Raw genomic sequence first — 26796 nt, 5'->3', positions numbered from 1 at the left:
AGCCCAAATTGCACCCCAATTCGACCCAATTTCAATTGAGACCCGACCCACACCCCATTTGGATACCCGGTCCAGTTTTGTTTTGATCTGAGCCGTTGATCAAACGAGATCAACGGCCCAGATTAATTTGCCTAAAATAAATCCTAAGGCTACCCCCGACCCCTCATTTCTCAGAGATCGATCTCTATCTCTATATCACTCTCTCTCTAACTGATGCTCTCCCTTCTCTCTAGAACCTTGTGGTTCCCTCCTCCTTCTCCGGCGAGCTTCATCGCCTCTCCGGCCATGCTCCGTCCTCACTTCTCTCGACCTCTACCCACCATGGATCCTGTATCTTTGCTTCTCTCCAAGGTTTGAAACCCCAGAAGCCTCCACCATGAAGATGGTCATTGAAGCCTCACCGGGGGTTCGATTCCGGCCTTTCTCCGATTGATTTTGGTTCGATGATGCTAAAGACACCATTATCTTTGAGCTTCACGGCCAGGTTTTTCTTACCCCTCTTACTGGTTTCTTATGAAACCCTAATCTTAACCCAAACCCCTCAAATCTCTGATTTTTTTAACGATTTTAACTTGTACCTTTATGTTTTGCACTATTTTCTATTCGATCTTTACGATTACTCCAGTTTTAAACGATTTTGTTCCCTTTTTGAAACTAGGGCTTCTGACCCCTTTTCGAAATCACTTTATTTTTGATTTTGAGTACTAATTTGTGATTCTTAGTACTATTTTCTAAACATTTTTTCTTAAGTCTGATGAAACCCTAACTTTGTCTGCTTGTGTTTGCGTTATTTGTTTGTCTTGTGTTCTTCTGGGTTCTTCTCCGAGTTCTATGCTCCTTGCTTTGATTTTGTTGTCAGTGCTTTATTCCCCTACCATTCTGCGTTCTTCACTTAAAGTTTCTCTTATTGCTTGCATGGTGATTTTTATACTGATTCTTCGAACCCTCTTTGAGACTGTGATACTTGCTTTCAAATGGTGATTCCGCGTATTTTCCTATAGTTTGAATTTCTTCCTTAATTTATGGGATACTTTCCTCAATTAATACTGATTTCCTAAGGTTTTTAATCTCGATCATTATTTTGAAAACTATTCTTTCAGAATTACGATGATATTTTGCCTTATATATGTACACCAATTTGTTGATTGATTTGCCGGACCTATTTCCTTAATTAGATTGTCATGTCTTTAGTCCTTATTACATGCTTTATGCTACTCTGTTTCCTTATGTGATTATACCTTACTTTGTGATTTCTTTCCTCTCAAATGACTGATTATTACCGTTTGATTTGGGATCCGTTAATTAAAGGGTAGTCCAACTACTGACTGGATTGTGATTGATACCAGTCCCTTAATTAAAGGACTGCTGCCTTGTTTGTTTACTCATATTCAGTACTATAAGTACCCCTACCCCATTCTCTTGGCAGAGATCAAAAAACACATTGCATATCACTTACACACAGACACGAATAAAACTCCTCATTCTGAACTCTCTCTTTTACACACAAAACATATTGTTTTCTATTGTTTCTACACAACTTCTTTCGTTTTTCTATTTGAATATTGATCACTCAATCGGCTGAAGGCCAAGATTGAGTAATCCTGGTTACTTTTACCACTCTGCTGGCCTCTGCTAAGCTGCTCACTTTGGTCTGCCTGCTGCTCACTTCTCTGCACACTGCTGCCCTTCTCTCTGCATACTCTCTGCACATTATTGCTCACTTCCTTGCACCTTATTGTCCATTATTGCTCTGTGTTGCATTATCTTCAACTGGTATGTCTTCTGTTTAAGTTACAGCCTCAAAACAATATGCTTCTACTGGTGTTGCACTTCTTTTTGTTTCTTGTGCGCTTCTACCTATGGTTCTGTTGTTCTTACTGCAACTAGCATGTATCTGTGTTAATTAGTATGCTTAGCTTGACTTGGCATGTTCACTACCCCCTTTTCTATCTCAATGTATGTTTTTCCTTACTCCTGTACATTACTAGTATGTGTTCAAGGCCCTCTTGGCTACTTAATAGCCCTAAAACCTCTGCCTGATGTTGACTTTAATTGGTGTCTGGTGTTGTAAGAACCAGACTCCTAGTTTGAAGCATGCTTGTTTGCTATAAAAGAACTTCTCTTTAATGTGCTATGCCTGTGTGACTGTTTTTCTTGTTTGAGAGATATTTGTTCCCTTTCCCTTGCCCTTGTTTGTGTTCCCTGAATATTGTATGTCTCTTTGTTTTCAAAACTGGTCATCTTCAATTGACTCTTTCACTCTTCTGTTACTGTCTTCTCAAATTGTTCTTCTTATAAAACCTTTTCCAACTGTTTTCAACTTAATTCCTTCAAATTCCATCACAATCACACCACTCTTAGAAATTAGGTTCTGCCCCTTAGTGTAAGCATTGCTTTGGGAGCCTTGAGCACCCACTGAACTTTGATGCACAAGGTTGGCAATTCCACACTCACACTTATCAAGGGTGATTTGTTTTGGGTGCCTGGTATTGGCCGGGGTCTCAAGAAACCCCTAGGGAACTTTGTCGCACCCAAACTCTTGGTGAAGGCTGTGAAACTCGAAAGAAGTGAGGATTATTTGGGCCTGGCTAAAGGCTCCCTATAGATTAACTTCTTATTTTTACTCTTCACTACTGTAATTTAATCGCATTGGTCTGTAATAACTTGTAATGAACAATGGTGTTTATAGTGCAATTGGGTGGGATTATGCATGCTTAGCTTTAAGTAATGGGTAGAGAACATGTCTATAGGATTTTACTTACCTACTTGTGCAATAGAAACCATTTCTAAGGGCATACATCTCATACAACTAGAGGTCCTGTCTTTAAGCTCTCTTACTATCAGCTTGTTATTTAATATATAACCACAATCAGTTAATAATCAACAATGCTGCCACTGCATTTAGATACCATGCTTTAGGACCTTTGTGTGCATTAGATATCATGTATGTAGGGTTGTATTTGCAATTGTTGAATACTTCACTTATTTCGTTTAACAAACATAAGTCTGGTTAACAGGCTTCTTTTAAAACTGGAAAATAAGTATGCACGTCCACTTTCTTTTATGATTAAACAGCGCCTAGGCAAGCCTTAGGCCGGATAAAATCGATTAACCGTCTTATCATGTTTAAACCATTCAACATCTTTAGACTGTCCGAATTTGTTTCCCTTCTCTGAGATCCGCTTGGTTCTTACTAAACTCCTGTCCTATTTTCTAAATAATCATATCTGTGCAAATACTTTCTATTTAGTTACCTTTCCCAGAATTGTGTTACTTTTTTTTTTCTAAAACTCGTCAGGACACTATGTCTTCTTTAATTTTCCAAAACTATAGTTCAAAAACTAATATACTTATATGCTCTCAGCTTTACACTTCTGAATGGTTTTACATCTGTGCTAAACGTTTTCCTACCTCTTCTGTCCGAAATTATTTTCATAACAGAATACTATACCTGCTATGCCCTATCATATATTTTTGAGTATGTTTAAAATGCCTTCTCCAATTTCTAAACTGTTACGTATCTCCTGCCTTTTCTCAAGTTCAGAAAGTGTGCATCCAACTCCTTTTGCAAATTCTGTTTAAACTCTTCAACTCCTATCTTAACATATTTTCGCACATTCCAGCTTTTAACTCTCATTTCCTTAGATCTTAAATGTGATTGAGACGTGCTAATCATGTGTCCATCTGTGGAGGGATATTTGAGCCTTTTACATGCCTTTATATGATTCCTTACATGAAGTCCTATTTGTTTTTGCATGTCGCCTAGTGTTTTGACCTTTAAACCTAAGGGTTCAACCTAGTCCTCACCTCATAGGAATAACGGTCCTAAATACCCTCTAGGACCTATAGGACGGGACAGGTAATAGCACGCACTAAGCACTCGTGACCAATACACACGCTTAAAATAACCTCTACGGGGTGGGAAGGGTAGAATATGGAGATGATGACCGGTGCGCTAATATCTCATGTGATAATGATTGCTGGGTATTGCACCGAAGTGATCCATATTATAGTTAAACCTAGGACCCTTTTCTTTGCTTTTCCTTCATTTAAATTAACGTTTTCCTCAAACTAAGCTTTCTTTTTTCCAAAAAAAATCACTTGTGTCTTTCTTCTTTCAAAATTGTCAACTTGTTTATATTTCTTATGTGCAAACATTGTCTGTTACTTCTACTCTTCTTAAAGTCATAGCTAAGTACGGCCGGGAACCACACTAGTGGATCTTGAGGGGTGCCTAACACCTTCCCCTCGAGATAATCTCAAGCCCTTACCCGAAATCTAGTTTTCTTCCAAAAATCTTCTTCTTTTCTCTAAAAGTGTCCTAATGCACTATAATCATTAGGTGGCGACTCTTCAAATTCCATAACCTGATTCCTCAAAAAGGAATAAGAGTTGTTTTGACCATAATGTCGTAAACCCGATTTCACCTTCTTTTAGGGAGGGAAAAAGGGGGCGTCGACACCCGACGACCTCGAGATGAATCAACCTAATGCAGCTATCTGTCTAGTCAGCCTCTACATGGCTTTTACACTGTCTACAATGGTGATGTCCTCGATGGCCTTGATTTTATTGGGGTTGATCTCAATCCCCCAATTCGACACCATGAAGCCCAGGAATTTGCCCAAACCGACCCCGAAAGCACATTTCTCGAGGTTGAGCTTCATGTTATATTTCCTCAAAATCTCAAGCATTTCCTGCAAATAAGCCAAATGGTCCTCTGCATGCAGGGACTTAACTAGCATGTCATCGATATAAACTTCCATTAACTTACCTATTTGTTCTTCGAATATTTTATTTACTAGGCATTTGTAAGTAGCTCTAGCATTTTTTAGCCCGAAGGGCATTACATTATAATAATATGTTCCATACTTGGTGATAAATGAAGTCTTTTCCTGGTCTTCCGAGTTCATTTGAATTTTATTGTACCCGGAGTATGCGATCGATGTTAGGAAGTTGAAAAGAATATTTGGGGCATGTCTTGTTTAAATCTTTATAATCTATACACATTCTAAGTTTGTTCCCGTTTTTAGGGGCTACGACTACATTGGCTAATCATTCGAGATATTTTACTCCCCTGAATGGACCTTATTTTGAGAATTTAGTTACCTCATCCTTTATGAAAGCGTGCTTTACCTCAGACTGGAGCCTTCTCTTTTATTTCACTGGTTTGGACATGGGGTCAAGGCTTAGCCGATGCGTCATTATCTCCGGTGGGATACCTATCATGTCTAAATAAGACCAAGTAAAATAATCTATGTTATTAATAAAAAAATGAATAAGCATTTTCCTGAGTTTGGGGGTTAATCCCATTCCCAGATATACCTTTCGCTCGGGTAGGTACTCGATCAATATAACATGTTCCAGCTCTTTGACCGTTGATTTGGTGGCGTCTGAATCTTCGGGAACAATAAACGTTTAAGGAGTTAGAAAATCCTCTTTTTCTTCTATCCCCTGCTTCTCTAATTCGGTCAAGGCTAGTGGCTGTGATTGCTATTTGGCTTCCTGTTTACCTTTGATGATCGACTTTTTCGAAGTTGATAACATTGATATCGGCATAACCTCATTGACCGCAAACATTTTCTTTGCAGCATTCTGCTCCCCGTATATTGTTTTTACACCGTCCGACATCAGGAATTTCATCATTTGGTGGAGAGTCGAGGGGACTGCCCTCATGTTGTGGATCCAAGGTCTTCCGAGTAGGGCATTGTAACTCATGTCTCCCTCGATCACGTGGAATTTAGTATCTTGAATGGTTCTAGCCACGTTCACCGGCAAAATAATTTCCCCTTTAGTTGTTTCACTAGCCATATTAAAGCCTTTTAAGACCCGATTTGCGGGCATGATCTGATCTTGTACGCCGAGCTGCTCCATGACCCTTGATTGGATGATATTCATTGAGCTTCCGGGATCCACTAAAATACGCTTAACCTTGCTTTATTTAATAAGAGAGAAATTACTAGAGGGTCGTTGTGTGGCTAAAAAATGCCTTCTGCTTCTTCATCACTGAATGATAAGGAGCCTTCGGGCACATAATCTCGGGTTTGTTTCTTCCTGGTAATTGATACCTTAGTGCATTTGAATATGGGGCCCTGTGGAATGTCAACCCCACCGACGATCATATTAATGACATGCTAAGGTTCCTCTTGTTCATTTTTCCTGTTGGCATCCCTTTCTCTGAAATGATTCTTGGCTCGATCGCTGAGGAACTCTCGAAGGTGCCCCTCATTGAATAGATGGGATACCTCCTCTATTAACTGCCTACAATCCTCGGTCTTGTGGCCATGCGTGCCATGATACTTGCACATCTAATTTGGGTTTCTTTGGGAAGGACCGGTCTGTATGGGTTTGGGCCACCTAGTATCTTTGATCCTTCCTATTGCCGATACAATGCGTCGATGCTAAAGTTATATTTCGATAACCGAGGTGCTTCTATGGGATCAGCATGCTTATCAAAACCACTTTTATTCATAACTCCCTGAGAATTCTGTCATCGATCATTTCGGGCGGGATTGCGTCCTGAACCATTATTCTTTTAATCTACAGTATATGGTTGATATCGTTCTCTATTTGACCTTGGCTCTCTATCGATGTCCCTTAGGGTTTTAACTGCCAACCTGTTTGGATGTACTGAACCGGAAGGGGCTTCTAATTGGTCGTCCTCGACCCTGATCTTCGATTGATATCGATTGTGTACATATGCCCAAGTTACAGCTGGATACTCGACCAAATTTTGTTTCAAGTGTCGTGATGCAATCGAACTCTGCTCGTTCAACCCTTGGGTGAAAGATTGAACGGCCCAATCATTTCTGACCGGCGGAAACTCCATGCGTTCCATTTGAAATCGGGATACGAACTCCCTTAGCATTTCATTATCCATTTGTCTTATCTAGAAAAGGTCCAATTTTTTTGTTGCGATCTTTATGGCCCCGACATGTGCCTTCATGAAAGAATCTGCTAAGATGGAAAATAAGTCGATGGAATTTGGTGGCAGATTGTGATACCAAATCATTACTCCCTTTGATAAAGTTTTCCCAAATTTTTTCAACAAAATAGACTCAATCTCATCATCTTCTAAGTCATTTCCCTTTATTCCACACGTATAGGAAGTGATGTGTTCATTAGGATCAATGGTCCCATTGTATTTAGGTATATCCGGCATACGAAACTTCTTAGAAATGGGCTTCGGAGCCACACTCTAAGGAAAAGGTTTCTGCACGAATATTTCCGAATCCAAACCCTAAAGGATCGGGGGTAACCCCGGTATCTGATCAACTCGGGATTTGTATGGTCCACTTTTTTATCATTATCTTCCATTTTCTTCTCTCCTGATTCAATTCTTTTGGTGAGCTCCTCGAGCATTTTCATTATTGCAGGATCAATCCCTGATTCGTTACCATTCGACCTTTCTAGCACTAGCTCGGTGCGACGAGTGATTTCTGGCTTGACCTACTTTGAGTCCTATGTTGATTTTGCAACTGAGCGATAGCGGCCTGCTGATCCTGTATCATATCGAATATCACCTAGAGACTAACTCCTCCGTCTCCTCTGCCCTGTGTACCTTGACCACCAGATCGGGCTTCCCTGCGTACACTCCCTTTGGGGTTCGTACTTAGGTCCGCATTTAGAGCAACGTGTGAACTGATATCGACTGGATCGACAATCGGTGCTCCTCCGCGATTAGCCGGTGGCACCCCGGCTCCTGGGACAATTACATTGTCATTTTTCCCATAAAATCTGAGACCATCATCACCATGTACGGGTGCATTTTGTGAGTTTGACATGTTTTAACCAGAGAGCAAAAATACTTGACAAGAACAAGTGTGAAATAATGTGTGTTATCAGAATCAGCACTAAAATAATCACTATTATCCTTAGCCCTATGGTGGGCGCCAAACTGTTTACCCTAAAATTCGAGTAACAATTAAACCTATATTGTGGTTTTTAGGATATGTGATTTAATCCAATACCAATTGATAAACAAAGAATTAAATAGATAAATTAGAGGATAAAATAAAATCAAACCAGTATGCAAGCCAAATCTCGACCTCGACCTATGGTAGTCTCGAGGTATGATATTAGGAATAGCAACTGATAAAGCAACTCTGATGAACAGTAAGTGTAATAGCAAGAAAGTAATGAGCGTATATTTTCTTATCAGTGAATAATAATCATTACAAATGAATGGGATCCCTTTTTATATAATAGGGGGGTCCTAAATAAGGCACACTTTTAATTATAGTAGGAAATCATATTTGACAACTGTTTAACCGCCGAGGATCAATTCATTCCGAAATTCATGGCATGATCATTAGCCCGTTGCGGGTATCTCGCTCTTTCTGTTACTGAACTAAACCGGTATCATCTTGAAGTATGCCCTCTTCTGACCTCGGTAAGTGATATCGACCTCGATCTTGGAAAGGAACGTCGATCCCGAACTCGATATCCTGGCCTTCCGACATGGTATCACTTTTTCGACGAAATCGGATATTCCCGATTTCCACTGTATACAGTTTTCCTTCTTGCTAAACACACCCTAGAGCTAAGATTTTTTTCCTACGTACAATATCTCATGTATGAATGACCATGTCGCCCATCCCCCTATAGCTATCCGATGTTTACTTACCAGTTACCAGAGTTAATAGGGATAAAAGCTTCAGTTAGATGAAGACAACAGTTTCAGAAGTAAAGTCTACGGATTCCGGGGAAACAAAGATTATAACTCTACTTATATCAGAAAATAATAAATGTAGAAATAAAGTGTTTATGGAGTAGTAGCTACTAAAGTTTTGTCATAGTTAGGTGTTAATTTAGTTCTAAGTGGGGAAAACTGGGACGTGCCTTTTTATATATATGTGTAATCAGTGTCATTTTCCATTTCAATTTGGTAGATGTAAATCTTACTTTACGTCTTAAAACTTTGTACGTATTAGGGGCCATGCACACATGCACACAAGACATAATAAAATATAGAGACAAGCCAAATCTGATATAGATGTGATACTGCTGGGCTTCCTGTTTTAATGTTCGACTTGTAATATTCACTCATTACACAGTGCCCCACGAACTGGCAAAATGGTCATGCAAATGTCTCTCTCACCCTTCTTTTTTCCCAGTTTAAGCCAAGTTTTATGCACTCAAACTGTATAACTTATTTATTGCTGGTAAATTTTTCTGATACAATAGAGCGAGAACTTGTTATAACTGATTAAATTGTGAAAATTTCACTGTTAATCTATGTAACTTAGTTAATTCTTTTTTTTCTAAGTCGTGTCAGGAAAAAAATATCCATCCATATATTTGGGCCCACTTCATTCTGCTAGTGGGCCTCCTATTTGGTAGACGACTTGTTATTTTCTAACATGAATGAGAATAAGTATGAATCTTGCCACTAAGGCGACAGACCAAACTCAACTGGTTTTCCTCTGGCATTGCCTCCTCTACCCGTTTCTGTCTCTGCTGCACAAAATCATGTAAATTAATTTGCGGAAATATGAGTTGATCCATAATGAGTGAAGTTAACTCCTATTCTTACCAATGGGATCACTTTAGAGGACGAGTATCCCAATTTGTTGCATTTTTTGGCAATATACATTAAAAGATTTTTAATAGATAAAATCATAATTTTCATTTTATTATCCTTATTTGTCATAGGTGGCTTATTGGTAAGAATCAAACCTCTATACGAAACCCTATTGCTTAATCTCTTAAATGAGTTAAATTTGCATTCCTTAATCACCACTAAGCAGAGCAGGCATGACCATTTCTTTTGCTCCTACAAAGATGAAAATTTTGTAAAGTAGTCTCCAAGCCATGATGATCAATTTATTTTCACCTATGTGGAAGAGAAAATGCAATACAATAATACAAAGATAATAATTGTAGCGTTCTCACTGACTTTCTTCTTTTTGCGTCCCCCCCCCTCCCCCCGCCCCCCCTCCCCCCCTTTTTTTTTCTGTTAAGTTGCTTTATTCTCTCCTTTTCGAACCTTAAATTTTCAAGCACTTCTATTGTTATTTGGTGATTATTGAGGCCCCTTTTCAAGATTTTCTTTTCCTAAATAAACTATTGTTTGACTCTTTGGTTATTTCCTCGGATACAGAGGAGACAAGAGAAGACAGGAAATGATAGCGAGGTCTATTACACATCACCCAATGAGCCAAATGAATATTGCTCAAAGGAAAAAAAAAAACTTTTCAAATTGACAACTCAGCCCCAGATAAAAATTTATTAGTGTGTTTACACCAAATTAATATACACACGATATGATATGCGTTCATCAAAATATATAATTTGATGTAACTATTGTGTGTGACTAAACTTTTATTTTATTTAGCAATTGGTTTATTAAATGATGAGATACAAAAAAAATCTTTTTCAGAATCGCATAGTTCACCCAACTCCACCACCCAGCCTCTTCTGTTTTGTCAAAGATTCGCGTGCAACGCATGGATAGGCACGAATGAGTGTGACGTGACCAATTTTCCTTCAGCATTTCATCTTCTTCTTGACCTGTCAAAAGCAAAAAAAAAAATAAAAGAAAAAGTTAAACTAAAAAAGTTGAGGGTGAAATATGATTATCATTAGCTGGGCTCACACCTAGACATGTTTATGTATATGATTAGTAGTAATCTAATCATCATTAGGTTGGTTTGACGTGAATGGATGCTTATCATACTAAATTCTAATTGATACAAATACAAAACTCCATTTTAGGTTTAAAAATCAACACTTTTCACTGTTATTGTTGGGGAAAAGAGGAGAATTTCGTACTTGAAGAATCGTAAACAGTACCGGTTGTCAATAATGTGTTTTGGTCCCCTAATGAGTGTAGTTATCTTGTTGTCAAGTTGTCTGATAACCCACGGCTTAATGACCTTAAGATAAAGCTGGAAAAGAGCTGCAATTAGAGACTCTACTGTTTAAAGACTTGTCGTTTAACACATTCACTACAGATCTTTTTTGCTTTTGGTTCCTTTCTTTTCTTATTTTCCCTTTTACGATTTTTGTTGTTGTCTTTTCTCCATTATATTCCAAAGCAAAGATTCCCATGCTCAGCAGTTATGTCTTTAAGGGATCGGTAATTGATCACGCTCAATTATGCCTCCTAAAAGATTTAACGTTCATTGCAAATATAACTCAGTTTATAAATTCAAAATCGAATCCCACATAGAATTAACCTACTAATTACAATCACTATTTTGCAAGAATTCAAGCAATCAACTTCCAAAAATATTAAATAATGAGTTGGGTGTTTACTAACCAAAAGCAAAGTAATTAAAAGTTGAATGTGTATTACTAACAAAGCAAATGTTGTAGACAAGATTGAAAAGATGTAGGGTTATGATTTTCCCAATCGTTAGAATCCTCCCCGCTACGTCTCCTATTAATTTGCCAAAGTATTCTCTAACGATCATGAGCACTTTGGGTGTCGTAATTCTCTTCCGAGAAACTAACACAATTTACTAGATGTATTCTCCTGAACTACACTAGCTGACATTAATTTACCATTCACTAAGATCGCACCAAAGTTTCGTTGTTCTTAAATCCACCTTAAAAACTTTTGTATTGATTCCTCACGTACGTTAGGAGTAATGTTATTAAATAACTAACAAAATGTGTACCATTTTCCAATAAATATAAACTAAATATGTACAGTCTATTGAGGGCCCCTCAATTAACAATAAGAATCATGTGGTTGAACAAGTAGAGAAAATCCAATGAAAAACTTATATTAAACTCAACGAAAAATCATCCTCCAAGAGGTTCCATCAAACCCTAGATAGAAAATTTAGCTACTCAGTTATTTGCACAAATAAAAGACTAAAATTCATAACAATGGAAAATATGGAGGAAAGAGAAAAGAAACGTGAAGTTCAAGTCTTCTCCTTGCTCCAAGCGTGTTCTTGCCCCCTCTAAAATCTTTCTTCCTTCAAAAAGTGGCTAACTATCATGTTTATCTTGAGTAGGGTTGAGTTGGGCGAATTTGGCTTCTCCTAATTTGGATTGGAGAAACTGGGGGCATGTCTAGACGCGCGCCTCCGACCGCTCCCAGCTATTGATTTCTTCTGCTCCAGTCTCGGTCTGGCGAAGCGAACTGCGCTTTGCTGTCCAAGACTTTCTTCTTCAACTTTTCTTTCGCCAATTTTTTTCCTATTTGATCATTTTCCGCGTAAGTTCATTCCTACAGATAAGAAATACATAATGAGCATATTTTCACTTCAAAAGTGGTGTGAACTCCCGCAACTCATACAAAATTGATATGCAAACATACTCAAAAATATGTATTTGTAATCATTTATTACCACACTGCACTTAAACTCCTGCTCGTCATCGAGCAAGTCAAAATTAAGCACATAGTCAAGAAATACATTTTAAAATATACTTAAACATCACATCAATAATATAATAACAGTTTATATCAATGCTTAGAACCTGACATATGCACTCTTCATACCTTTCCTCAAGCTTTAAACTCGTGCCAAGATTATTTAAAATATTCATATGACTCTTTCTAACATCCTCGACTCAAAGCTTGACTCCAATGCATCCCACACTATGACTCGTTCCTTGTGTCAACTCAAAAATCAAAGTCTCTACCAATCATTTACAAATAACGTGCCTTCCCCAACAAAGACACATAGAGAAAGTAGTCCACCCACTCAAATATATGTTCAAGTATATTATAAGAACTTTCAAAATGAAAGAATTTTTTCACTCTCGCAAAAAGAATTCTGATGACACCCAAGTTCGTACCATAAGCTAGCCCGTAGTGTAGGACTTGACTAATTTAAGCTTGCAAAGTCTAAGATCAAGTAGGACTTTATAGGTTGTAATGTAGGCTAATGGACGGGTAGGGTATATTTTAGAAAATAGTGACTAACCATCCCAAGTACTTTAATATACCACACTTCACTTTCAAGCATCTTCTTGTCATGACCAATTCAATGTCTTGTCATGAAACCATACACATTCAATCCATTCTTCATTAAGCTCTTTAACATATAAATACACACTAGCCCAGACAAAGATATGAGTGATGTTGTTCTTTTTTTTTCCATATTCTCCTTAATTTGATATTTTTGGCTAGTACTTTTTTTGTTTAAACACAAGTGCACCTTGTCGGCCTTTTTATGGTTCTACTCAAAAGCTACTCCATCTCTTTCTTTACTCTTCTAGTTGCTTAAGTGCTTTCGGATGTAAAGGTTCAACAAGATTTGATTACCAATAAAGGGAATTCGGCTAGTAGTGTGGTTGCAAAGAAAATGTTTACATGCTCAAAAGGGGTAACTACGGATAATATTAGCCCTAATATGCAAATAAGTTAAATGGTCAATCAAGGAAAGCATATATCACCAAAACATATAAGACTTAATCATTTCGCTTTGACTCATACATGGAAAAAGTTCTAGACTAGTAAGGATAGAACACATTACACTAAAATCTCACCTCACATATTGCACATGACTCACTTAGGATGACTTAGACCCGACTCTCGAGTTAAAGCAACTGGCACAGTCATCACAAAATTTCAGCACACGAGATTTAATTACAAGATTCGAAAGATGAGCTTTGGTGTCAAAAGAAAGACACACATATTTTCAAGATATGTAATTACAAAGACCATGAAGAAATTACTTAGTTCAAACGCTCCAGACCTAAGCTCCGTTATCAAACTTGTGAAAAGTACAAATTACTCAAGCTTCATCCAATTCCATTATCAGTTCAACAAGAAAAAATAAAGGAGAAACAAAAATTCTTTTTTGTATTTTTTAAAAAATTTTAGTCCCTCACGAAAGTTGTCTAGGTAATCTCTCATGGAAAAAAGCCCATAAATCTTTATAAGTTTGGAAAAAAATCTACCTAAAAGTATCTTATTCAAGAAAATGGCATCCTCGGGAAACAATCATGGTTTAAAGAAATCCCATGATTAAGCCACTAAAAAAGTTACTACAATTATACAATTACGATGATTATAAGTGTGATCATGTAATTAAAAATGTATCACTAGCAATTAAGCACATGCCACAAAAATTAAAGTCTGGCACCCCACCCCACACTCAAGAATGTGCATTGTCCTCAAATTCACTCAGGTTGTGGCAAGGATTGGTTATGAAACTCGGTCCCTAGAAGTGCTGGATCCTCTAGTCAGACGTCAGATGCATCAACTGCCTCAATCAGATCGCCCTCCCAAATAGGAGGAACCTCAGTTGCAGCATTCTCCACACCTGCTATAGTGGCATGAGAGAAGAGTAAAGCATTTATGTGTGTTTTTGTATTTGTGTGTGTGTGAGAGAGAGAGAGAGCAAGTTTAACAGAGATGATGTGCGTGTGTTTTGTGTTTAAGTGGGAGAGATTTTTACAAACTAAAAAAAGAGAAAAAAAACTTGTATTTGGGGGCCGCGCCAGGATCGCGCGACCTGGAGAGATGCTCCATTTCCTTTTAAGCTTTGGCTGATCCCGGTTCTGCAAATCCATGGGCACTTCGCTGCCCACACTATTATTATTTTCTTGTCTTAGTTTTGTGAAGTGAGATACACTTCTCTGCCCCAAACGTCTGCTCTTCAACATTCCTGGTCCTAGTCTCGCGAAGCGAGCTCCGCATTGTTGCCTCCTTTTTTTAAAATTATAAACTATGGGTAGTTTGCTCAACTCCCTCACCTTAGGTTATCCTCATTTTCACCTTTTCATACCTCCAACACTCACAAACATGTTATAGACTCCATAATTACATAAAAAAAACTAAATAAAAAATTTGGAAGAAAGCAAGATAATTTGGTTGTCTCCCAACGAGCGCTTGATTTAGCGTTACTGCATGACTCGAGTTATTCCTTATCAAGGATCTATCAAGTACATGGCCGAGATTACTTTATCTTCCCTAATCATACCTTGATAATGTTTTAGCCTTTACCCATTAACTTTGAACATATGGGAGCCATCTTCCGATGCAATCTCAACGGCTCCAGTATGATGCATCTCTCCCACACGAAATGGTCCATGACCATCTTGACTTCAACTTACCCGAAAACAACTTCAATCTCAAATTGTATAATAATACCATGTCTCCGGGTTTAAAATTTATTTTTGAATATTTTTTTTCATGCATCATCTTCATTCTCTTCTTGTACAACCTTGTGCTCTCAAAAATATGGTAATGAAACTCATCAAGCTCGTACAACTCTATGATTCTACTTGTACCCACAACTTTTATATAGAGATTCAATACCCATAAAGCTCGATGCTCCAACTCCACAAGTAAGTGACATGCCTTCCAAAAAATCAATTTATATGACAACATGCTAATTGGAGTTTTGAAAGCGGTGTGATAGGCCATGCATTATCCAACTTTCTTGTCCAATCCGTTCTTATATCATTAACAATCTTTGTCAACATACACTTTATCTCTATGTTCAACACCTCCACTTGCCTGCTGGTCTATGGGTGATACAGAGTGGTAATACTATATTTCTCTAACAACTTTGCAAAAGCTCTGTTGCAAAAGTCTGTGCCTTTATAAATTATTATCACCCTTGGAGTGCCAAATCGAGTAATGATGTTCTTTTTTAAAAAACCAATGACCTGTTTTGCATCATTTGTGGGTAGTGCCACAGATTTCACCCATTTTGAAACATAGTCCACAGCCATAAGCATGTACTTGTTATCGTATGAGCTGAAAAAAGGCCCCATGAAATCGACTCCCCATACATCAAACACTTTCACTTCCTGAATTGGATTCATAGGCATCTCATGTCGACAGTAAATATTCCTGGTCCATTGACTTTTAGCACAATCCTTCACCATAAATGTGTATCTTTGAATAATGTCGGCCAGTAGAAGCCCAAATCCAACACTTTTGTATATGTCCTTACTCAACCAAAATGGCCATCCTTTGGTGATGCATGACAAGCCTGCAAAATAGTTGATTGGTTTTTCCCAGGGATACATCTCCGGATCTTGTTATCAACACAAATCTGAAACAACTAAGGCTCATCTCAATAATACGTGTGACTGTCATAAAAGAACTCTTCTGTGCAAATGAAAGGTCATAGGGGACAATACCGCTCGCCAAGTAGTTTGCAATGTCTGCAAACCATGGCGCTACCTCAAGGCTTCTAACCAACAGTTATTCATCTGGGAAAGTCTCCACGATCTCTTCCACCTTAACTTTCTTCTCTGCTCCTTCCAGCATGGACAAGTGATTAGCCACTGGTTCTCAGTCCTCTTTCAGTCACGGATTTCCAGGGATACCTTTTGTAGTAGTAGCACTAATAGAATCAAGTGGGGCTTGGACTCCTTCTTCTCAATTATGTACCTGAGTGCAGCATGCTCAGTATAAACAATTACCTTTGAGTCTATAATGTGTGACCTAAACTTGTAAGATGTGAACGTTAGCATCTCTTTATCGATTACGATGTAGTTGAGTTAGGCACCACTCAAGTTCCTACTTGCATAGTAGATTAGATGCATGATTTTATCTTTTCGCTACCCAAAATGGTTCCCACAACATAGTTGCTTGCATCACACATAATCTCAAGTGGTTTCTCCAAATTAAGTTCAACTATAATGGGTGCAATTACCAGCCTATTCTTCAAGTCCTCGAAAGCTACCCTGCAATCTTTAGAAAACACAAAGGGTGATCTTTTTCAAGCAATTTACACAAAGGGTTAGCAATTTTAGAAAAATCTTTTATAAATTGCCTGTGGAAGCCAGCATGACCAAGGAAACTTCTTATTGCTTTTATGAAAGTGGGCGGTGGCAATTTCTCTATCACATCAACTTAGCATGGTTGTATTCAATGCCCCTGCTTGACACTAGGTATTCTAAGACTATACCTTCATATACCATGAAATGGTAATTTTCTCAGTTTAGCACCAAATTAGTCTCCATACACCTCTTTAGCACTCTTATCAGATTAATAAGGTAGTCATCGAATGAGTTCCCTACCACCGAGAAATCATCCGTGAAAACCTCTATTATATCCTCAACCATATAAGTGAAAATGGCCATCATTCACCTTTGGAATGTGGCAGGTGCATTGCATAGGCCAAACGACATTCTTCGAAAAGCATAAATGATATATGGACAGGTGACCGACATTTTCTCTCTATCTACAGGGGCAATAGAGATTTGGTTATACCTTGAGTATCTATCAAAGAAGCAAAAGTGGGACCTCCATGACAATCTATCTAACATCTGATCAATGAACGGTAGGGTAAAATGGTCTTTTAGGGTGGTCTTATTCAATCTCCTATAGTCCATACAGATTCTCCATCCCCTGACTGTTCTTGTTGAGATCAACTCGTTGTTCTCATTTTGTGCCACAATTATTCCACCTTTATTTGGAACGTACTAGACTAAGCTAACCCGATTTTCTGTCAGAGATGGGAAAAAGATTTCCGCATCGAACCACTTGATCGCCTCTTTCTTCACCATTTCTCAGTCTCCCATCCATCAGTTTCTTCTGGCCCTACTCTTTCGGATTGATATAATATATCCGCAAGTAACGTCCCCTGGAATAATTATTAAGACCCATGTATATCTGCCTTAATTAAATCTCAATGCCCTTGATAGCTGAGTTGTGTGATACAACATTTTCATGCATCTGGTGGACCCTTTCTTCCATCTTTCTGTTGGATCCAATGAGTTGTTGTAGCATTTCTTTAATATCACATAACTCATCACCTTGTCTCACCACCTGTTGTCATTTGTCTTTCTTGTTTGCACAGTTTAATGACTTAAAAGCTTTCTTAGGTTTCGGTAATGCTTCAAACAATTCACTCGTTCTCGAAGAGTTTCTAGTCATGTACTTGTTGAACACGAGGCTACAAATGTTAGAATTTTAATGTAATAAAATTTAAATCAAGAAAGTTGACTAAACTATGAATCATAAAAATTCTTCACGCCGTAATTAAGAAGACCGTTAATTCCCTGGCAATGACACCAAAATTTGATCACTCTCAACTATGCCTCCAAAAAGGTCTAGCACTCGTTGCAAATATAATCTGATTTACAAGTTTGGATTTAAATCCCACAGGGAATTAACCTACTAATCACAATCACTAGTTTCACAAGAATTCAAGTAGTCAACTTCCAGATATATTAAATAATGAGTTGAGTGCTTACTAACTAAAAGCAAAGTAATTAAAAATTGTAAGTGTATTACTAACAAAGCAAATGTTGTAGACACGATTGGAAAGGTCTATGATTATGATTTACCCAATCGTTAGAATCCTTCCAACTACTGTCATGACCAAATCCCATAATAGGTTGTGATGGTGCCCAATGATGTTGTTAGGAAATACAACGAGTGAACCTCGAAGTTAATTATCCATTTTAACTTTTTAAAATCAGAAATTTCATTAAATAAATTGAGTTAAATCTAAAACTCATGGAAACATACGTTCTTCTTTACCAAAATATCGAGTATGAGTAATACATAAAATAAAGTGATAATAATAATTGATACAATAGTGGACATCCACCAGAAACCCTAAAACCCCGGTGTTACAACTATATGAGCATCTACTAGGAAATACAATACTACAATAACATCTGTATGGTATATAAAATATATATGATAAAACAAATGAATAAGATGGGACTCTGAGTACTGTGGATCGCAACATGAAATGCAGCTCACTACAATGTCTCCTCAGAAGATGCACTTATGCGTAAGATGACCACCAAATGTACCTTTCTTAGTATCTACACAATCAGTGCAGAAGTATAATATAAGTACATAAATCAGTGCGCACTCAGTAAGTATCTAGCCTAACTCTGAAGAAGTAGTAACGAGTAGTTGACATCGATACTTACTAGTGATCCAATAAATCAAGTATAATAAAAGTAGACATGTATGAAGCATGGAAAGTAAAACATTGTGATCAAATATATGTACATAACATGATCCTCAATATAAGAAATAATATAAAGTCCTCAATAATCGAATACTACCTCGAATGGAATATGTAATAGTCAACACCAGATAAAATCACATTTCCAGTCAGGAAGACTCATAAGTATGCTGACTCCCTATCATTTATTTCGCACAGTTCTATCAAGGTGAATGATCTGACCCCATATGAGTGATTCATAGAACTATCGATGCGAATGACCCAATCCCATAAGAGTATGTTACATAGTCCTGCCAAGGCGAATGACTTGAGCCCATAAGAGTGTGATACATAATCCTGTCGAGGCGATAAGAGTGTGATACATAATTCTTTCGAGGCGAACGACTTGATCCTATAAGAATATGATACATGATACTACCGAGGCGAACAACCCGATCCCATAAAAATATGTTACTTTGCCGAGGCGAACGGTCCGATCCCATACATGATATCGTCAAGGTGAATGGCTCGACCCCATAAGAGTATTGCTGAGGCATATAGTTAGATCCCATTAGAGTGTGTAACTTTTGGTGGGTCACTGAACCGACTAACAAAATATACGTTTGAGTTGTAAAATACAAGAAAACTTTCGGACGAATACGCACAACACAAAAAAAAATCCGTAAAGGAAAGTACAATTTCCACAGTTAATCAAGTAGATCGACAAGTATCTAAAAATAGCAAGTCCGATACTCTACGCGAGTCTAGTCTCGGGTTAAATGTAAATTAAAAAATTTAAACAGGCAAGAATAACTCAAGTAGTACAATTAAAGCATAGCATGAGTCTAAGTCTACTGGGACATAATCAGAAATTCAAGCATATGCACGGACACTCGTCACCTCATACGTGTGTAGCTCCCACAACCTGTAGCACATAACAAATATAACACCCTACAGAGTAAATTCTTCCTCATAAGGTTAGATAGGATACTTACCTCGCTCTGAATTTCGATAACCGGCTCCAACGCCTCTTTATCACCTCAAACCAATGCCAAACAAATCTGAAACAAGTCAAAGAACGTGCAAAACAATCAAAATATACTCCAAGACTCGTAATTTAACAATTAGAAATAATTCCCAATTTCTCACGAAAAATCAACAAAGTCAACCCCCTAGGGACCCACACACCCGAATTCCGAAAATTTTTGAAAATTAATATTAACCACAATACCACGAACTCAAATATATAATTTATTTCTGATTCCATATCCAATTTCCTGGTCAAAATCCAAAAATACCATTTGTAGATTTTCTTCAAAAAATTCCACAATTTTTATTAAATTTCATGTTAAAATCCATATATAATTCTTGTATTTAACTCACAGTGAGTATGAATCACTTACCTCACGATGGATGATGAAAATGACTCTTTACGATCACCCCAAAATCGGCTCCAATGTGAGAAAAGATGTGATGCCCCAAACCTGAAGAGGTGTGGCCGGCACCCGCTGTCATACTCGGCCCGAGCGTAACACTCTGTAACTGTGAACTCTAGAGGAGTAACCCTCAACTTAGGCTGATGACACCATATTCTGAATCATCTTAAAATAATATCTACAACCAACAATGCCAAACTAAACATCTATATAGGACTGGTAAAGCCACAATACTGATATAAAAATGTATAAGACTCATCTACAAGCCTCTAGGAATAACTGAACTGCATTATGGTCGGGCCAGGGCCTCGACCTACCCATCAAACCTGTATTTATAAAATGGACTCCATGGTATAGACCTGGTAACTCTGAGGAAGGAGCTTACCAACCAAGCTGATGTTTGACATTGTCTTCTAGGAAGGTCTACCCAATTGTCTATCAGGACCTGCAGGTATGAAATGCAGCATCCCAGCAAAAGGGATGTTAGTATGAAATAATGTACCGAGTATATAAGGCAACAGAATCACTGAAAGCTAAAACTGAACTGATAATATATTAACTGAGAGTACCTAGGTTACAAATATAATTTGAAGATATGCTTACTGACAAGTGGGGATTTTGACTACTTATGAGCACCTTTTTACTTTCGTTTTAGTCCAAAAATGTTTAATTGTATTCCCGATAACTGATGAAATATGCTTAATTGTAGAAGTATTGGAAAATGAGCCACTAAGATGAAATCCAACTCAAGAAGGATTGATCTGAACTCAAGGACAAAAATCAGGCACAACGACTTAAAGTGCGGACCGCAGATTTCCATCTGCGGCCATAGAATGTGAAGGGAAATCCATCAGGTTCCTAGTGCAAAGTGCGGACCACACAATTATTGTGCGGCCGCAGTAGTTATACAAGAGCTAAAGTTCGGAGAGTCATAAATTCAAGCTTAAAGGAAATGCAGACTGCACAATTATTGTGCCGCCGCAGAAGTCAGCTATGCAGCCGTACTCAGAAATGTACGGTTCGCAGAAGAGCCTTGTGCGACCGCACCAAGAATTGTGCGGACCGCAGAATGTGAGAGACGCGACCGCATTCCAGAATTGTGTGGTTGCAGATCCAACTCCTATCACGACTGAAGAGAAGTGCGGACCGCACATGGAATTGTACGGCCGCAGAACCTCTGAAAGGGCATTTTTGTCCGAAAATTCTAGGTTTGTAAAAATAGACTAGTTTCACGAATTTCGGTCACATTTAGAATATTAAAAGTCATGTAGTCCTTTCTTCTTACTCTTTTAGGCAACTTTAGCTTATTTTGATGATTCAACATTGGCTTTTCATGTTATAATCTTGCAATATGAGTTTTATCATCTTTTCCTCTATATTTTCTTCTATACCCATTATGAGTAGCTAGATTTTTAACTTAGGGTTGTGACCCAACCCTAGTGTGTAAACCTAATGGGTGTTTGATTTATGGCTTGTTTATGGTTGGATGTTTATTATTTAGCCTTGTTCTTGCTTTTAATTGTAGAATTAATGGTTGCAAATATTAGTTCATGCCTATTTGACTTGGTTTCTAGTTGAGAAAGAGAGACTTAGTCTAGGAAAACTTGACTAAGAATTTGGGATAAAATCAAGAGATTGATAGTCCCAATTAAAGGGTTGAACCTAGAGATAGTAAAATCCGACTTGAGCATTTTATCAATTGTTTTGTTCAATACCCATTTGGACTTGAGAAAGTCAAATTGGGCAAAATCACTATCTTATCGAGAGGCATTGAGTGGGTATTTGAGTATTGTTAGCTATAATATACCCCGACCAACAAAACAAGCTTTAAAATTTACAATCCGTTAGGCAAACACCTAGGTGAAGGTCATAGCCCTATGCCTTTTATATTATTTGAAAACAATAACAAAAACACAATTTCTTAGTTTCAATTATTTATCTTGCAATCTTAGTTTAAATTAGACCTAGAAACAACCATTTTTGTGAAAGTGCAATCTAAGATAGTTCAAGCTCTTTTACCACAATATATACTCCTAAATCCCATTCATATAGCTCATTGAGGAATTCGATCCAAATGCTTAGTTGGGTATTACTATTGCATTGACCGTTTCATAGCCTCGAATAGAGATGTGACCTGATCGAGATCAATTATTGGCACCATTATCGGGGAGCTAAAAACAGATTTAGCCATATATTCTGTTTTGTGTGTGAATTGTCTCCTTTTCCTTCCGTGTTACTAATCTTTTGTGTGAAACAGTTGTAGGTGAAACAATGTCTCTCAACAACAATGATCCTCTTGGAAACATGCCCATGGGGGATGTGGACGTGGAAGATGACCAAGTTGAAGAGGTTCCTCTTGAACCTCAAGCAAATAGATGAGGCATACTCCTTAAGACAACGTTCCTGTTCCACCCCCACCTCCACAAAGAGCGGCTCCACACTAGGTGTTGCCGAATGAAGGGTATGCAAGTGCCATAGTCCCGCCCCCATTAGAGTAGGCAACTTCTAAATCACAAATCTTATGCTCACATTGCTAGAGCAACATGGATTGTTTACCAAGGCTCCGAATCAAAATGCATACAAACACTTGAAGGGGTTTGTGGACACTTTCTAAGGGAGTAAACTTACAAATGTCTCCGAGGATGCTTTACTATTAAGGCTATTTCCCTTCTCTCTATGGTGGAAAGCCTTGGATTGGTTAGAGAGATTGCCAAACCATTCTATCCATACATGGGATGAATTGGGGGAGAAATTTATTTCCAAGTTCTTTTCTCCTGGGCATATGGCTACTCTTAGAGATGAGATTCTAGTATTCAAACAAGAACCCAATGAGCCTTTGCATGAGATATGTGAGAGGTACCGAACTATCGTGAAAGAGTTACCAAAAAATGACATGACAGAGGCATGATTCAACAAACTTTCTATAGGGAGGATCAATACTACCAATCAATGCGTGGTCAACCAACTTGCCGGTGGAATTTCATGACAACGCCATATGCGGAAGCTTCTAAGATCTTAGATGAAATGGCGGATACTTCATAGGCATAGTAAAGTAGATCAAATGTCCCTCAAGGTGATCCTAATGTGATTCACCTACATAAAGAATTGCATGATCATGAGCAAGCGATTGCCGAGTTGACCACCACAATGAATTAATTAGCCAAGGCTCAACTTCAAAAAGTTCAAAGTCCTAAGCAAGTCAATACAATAGAGGGAGTTAGTATGATGGTAAACAAGAGAAGGTGAAAGGGTCCACAAGTGCAAAACCATGTGGAAAATTTTGTACAAGATGATAGTGGGTTTGATCAAGATGAATCTTACAATGAACAAGAGAAGGAAGTACAATATATGAACAACTTCCAAGGGAAAAGAAACAACTCTCAAGGCCTGAATCATCAAGAATGGCGACCTCAAGGTAATCAAGAGAATTAGAATTCTAGCAACCAAGGTAATTGGAATGGTGGTAACAACCAAGGGAATTGGAACAATCAAAACAATCAAGGAAATCGGAATGGTAAAAATAACCAAGGCAATTGGAGTGGCAATAGTCAAGGATATTTGGAAGGCAACAACCAAGGGGGATGGAACAATAACCAAGAAAATTGGGTGTCGGGCTTTCAAAGGCCTCCGATGTATCAACAACCGAGCAACTTGCCTCCATATCCTTCCCATGGTCCAAGCTCTTCCAACAATGAGATGGGACGAATTGAGAACATGTTCAAGAAAATGATGGAGAAGAATGTCGTCTCTGGGGCTCAGCTAGCCTCTCACAACACTTCAATTCGCAATATGGAAGTTCAGTTGGGGAAAATCTCGCAAGCTTTAAATAGTCGTCCTAGGGGGCACTACCAAGTGACACTGTGGTGAACCCAAAGAGTGGGAACAACACGGTACATGCCATGGCCATTACTACAAGGAGTGGAAAATGTGGGAATGCACCACCTCAAGTCAAAAGAAGCTTATGGATGATGAGAGAGTGATGCAAGAAGTTGAAATCCCGAACAATGAAGTGCAAGAAAATGATGAAGTGAGGATTGATATTGATGAAAATGTGGAGGAGACTCATGAGGAAGTGAACCCATCTAGGGACAACATTGTTGACATACTGAAACCGTTAGTGCCAAAGGCTAAGGCACCAATGCCAAGGCCTACTCCTCCATATCCTCAAAGGCTTACCAAGAAAAATGGCAAGAATTAACTCAAAAGGTTCATTGACATGATGAAGAGTCTATCTATTAATGTGCCATTGGTTGAGGCTTTGGAGAAAATGCCCAGTTATGCAAAGTTCATGAAGGATTTGGTGACGAAGAAGCGGTCGATGAATTGTGAAACTATAAAGATGACTCATCAAGTGAGTGCAATTGTGCATTCAATGGCTTCTAAATTGGGAGATCCCGACACTTTCACAATCCCTTTTACCATTGGAAGTGGCGACTTTTCTAAAGCTCATTGTGATCTTGGGGAAAGTATCAATTTGATGCCCTATTCGGTTTTCAAGACTTTGGAAATTGGGAAACCAAGACCCACATCTATGAGATTACAAATGGCGGATCATACCATGAAGAGATTGTTGGGTATCATTGATGATATGTTGGTTCGTATTGATAAATTCATTCTCCTGGAGGATTTTGTTATTCTTGATTGTGAGGTTGACTATTTGGTTGACTATAAGGTGTCGATTATTCTTAGGAGACCTTTCCTTACTACGAGGAAGGCTCTAGTTGATGTGGAATCCGGAGAACTTACCTTCCGGGTTGGTGATGAGAAAGTGGTTTTCCATGTGTCTAAGTCTATGAGGAAACTCAATAGAAATGAGGTGTGTTCTTTTGTGGATTTGGTGACCGATGTGATTGTGGATGAAACAAGTACTGTGATGAATGTTGATGATACATTGGAGACCTTCTTGCTCAATTGCGATGATGAAGAAATGGAGGCTTATGTGAAATGTGTGAACTCTCTGCAAGGGATAGGGTCGTACACTTATGAGCCTCACAAATTGTCCTTGGATCTTGAGAATAGAACTAGTCCTCCAACAAGGACTTCAATTGAGGAGTCTCCCATCTTGGAGTTCAAGCCTTTGCCTCCACATTTTTGGTATGAATTTCTTGTCCCTTTTTCTACTTTATCGGTTATTATTTCCTCTTGTTTGACTAACGTGCAAGTAGAATCTACATTGGCGGTGCTACAAAAGAGGAAGAAGGCTATTGGATGGACTTTGGCGGATATTCGGGGAATAAGCCCCGCATTTTGCATGCACTAGATTAATTTAAAAGAAGGTGCCAAACCATCTATTGAATATCAAAGGAGACTCAATGAAGCCATGAAAGAGGTTGTCAAGAAGGATATCATCAAGTGGTTAGATGTCGGGGTTGTTTACCTTATTTCTAATAGTTCGTGGACTTATCTGGTTCAATGTGTCCCAAAGAAAAGGGGCTTTATGGGGGTCACCAATGACAAGAATGAGTTGATTCCTACAAGAACGGTGACCGAGTGGAGAGTGTGTATGGACTATCGCAAGCTCAACAAAGTCACAAGGAAGGATCAATTCCCACTTCCCTTCCTAGATCAAATGTTTGATATATTGGCCGACCATGCTTTCTATTATTTCCTTGATGGGTATTCCCGCTACAATCAAATTCTTATTGCTCCGGAGGATCAAGAGAAAACTACTTTCACATGTCCTTATGGTACTTTCTCATTCTCGCGGATGCCATTTTGGGTTATGCAATGCACCCGCGAATTTTCAAAGGTGTGTGATGGCTATCTTCATGGACATGGTGGAGGATTTCCTAGAAGTCTTCATGGATGACTTTTCAATGGTCGGAAATTCTTTTGATGATTGTTTAGTAAACTTGGACAAAATGTTGGCAAGATGTGAAGAAACAAACTTGGTGCTCAATTGAGAGAAGTGTCATTTCATGGTTGAGAAAGGCATTGTCCTTGGCCACAAGATCTCAAAGAATGGCATTGAAGTCGACAAGGCAAAGATTGAGGTGATTTCTAAACTTTCACCTCCAACTTCAGTCAAAGGTGTGCCGAGTTTCTTAGGCCACGCAGGATTTTACCGGCATTTCATCAAGGATTTCTCTAAAGTGGTGAACCAGTTATGCAAGCTTTTGGAGAAAGATGCCAAGTTTCATTTCAATGATTATTGCATGAGAGCCTTTGAGTTTCTAAATCTCAAGTTGACTAATACGCCCATCATTTCGCTCCAAATTTGTGTGTTCTTTTTGAGCTCATGTGTGATGCAAATGATGTAGCGGTAGAGGTTGTTTTGGGGCAATGCATCAACAAGATCTTTCATCTGGTATATTATGCAAGCAAGACCATGAATAGTTCCCAAGTCAACTACACTGTTACGAAAAAGAGCTTCTTACCATTGTGTTTGCAATTGAGAAGTTTCTCCCGTACTTGATGGGTGCGAAGGTGATTGTTCTTACGGATCATGCAGCACTCTGTTATCTCATGATCAAGAAAGATTCCAAAGCCCGTTTGATGATATGGCTACGTTTTTTTCAATAGTTTGATAT

At 38.4% G+C, this 26796-nt stretch overlaps 1 protein-coding gene across 1 annotated transcript; it reads left to right on the top strand.

The window, feature by feature from the left end:
- Positions 1-24482: 24482 nt before the first annotated feature.
- LOC138879840 (uncharacterized) lies at positions 24483-25526 on the top strand. Its single transcript, XM_070159479.1, has one exon. The coding sequence runs from the start codon at positions 24483-24485 to the stop codon at positions 25524-25526; it is 1044 nt and encodes a 347-aa protein (XP_070015580.1).
- The last annotated feature ends 1270 nt before the right edge of the window (positions 25527-26796 follow it).

The sequence above is a fragment of the Nicotiana sylvestris genome, chromosome 10, assembly GCF_000393655.2.
Source record: "Nicotiana sylvestris chromosome 10, ASM39365v2, whole genome shotgun sequence".
Taxonomy (NCBI): Eukaryota; Viridiplantae; Streptophyta; class Magnoliopsida; order Solanales; family Solanaceae; genus Nicotiana; species Nicotiana sylvestris.
The sequence above is the reverse complement of the archived record's forward strand: the minus strand, read 5'-3'. Positions and strand labels throughout refer to the sequence as shown.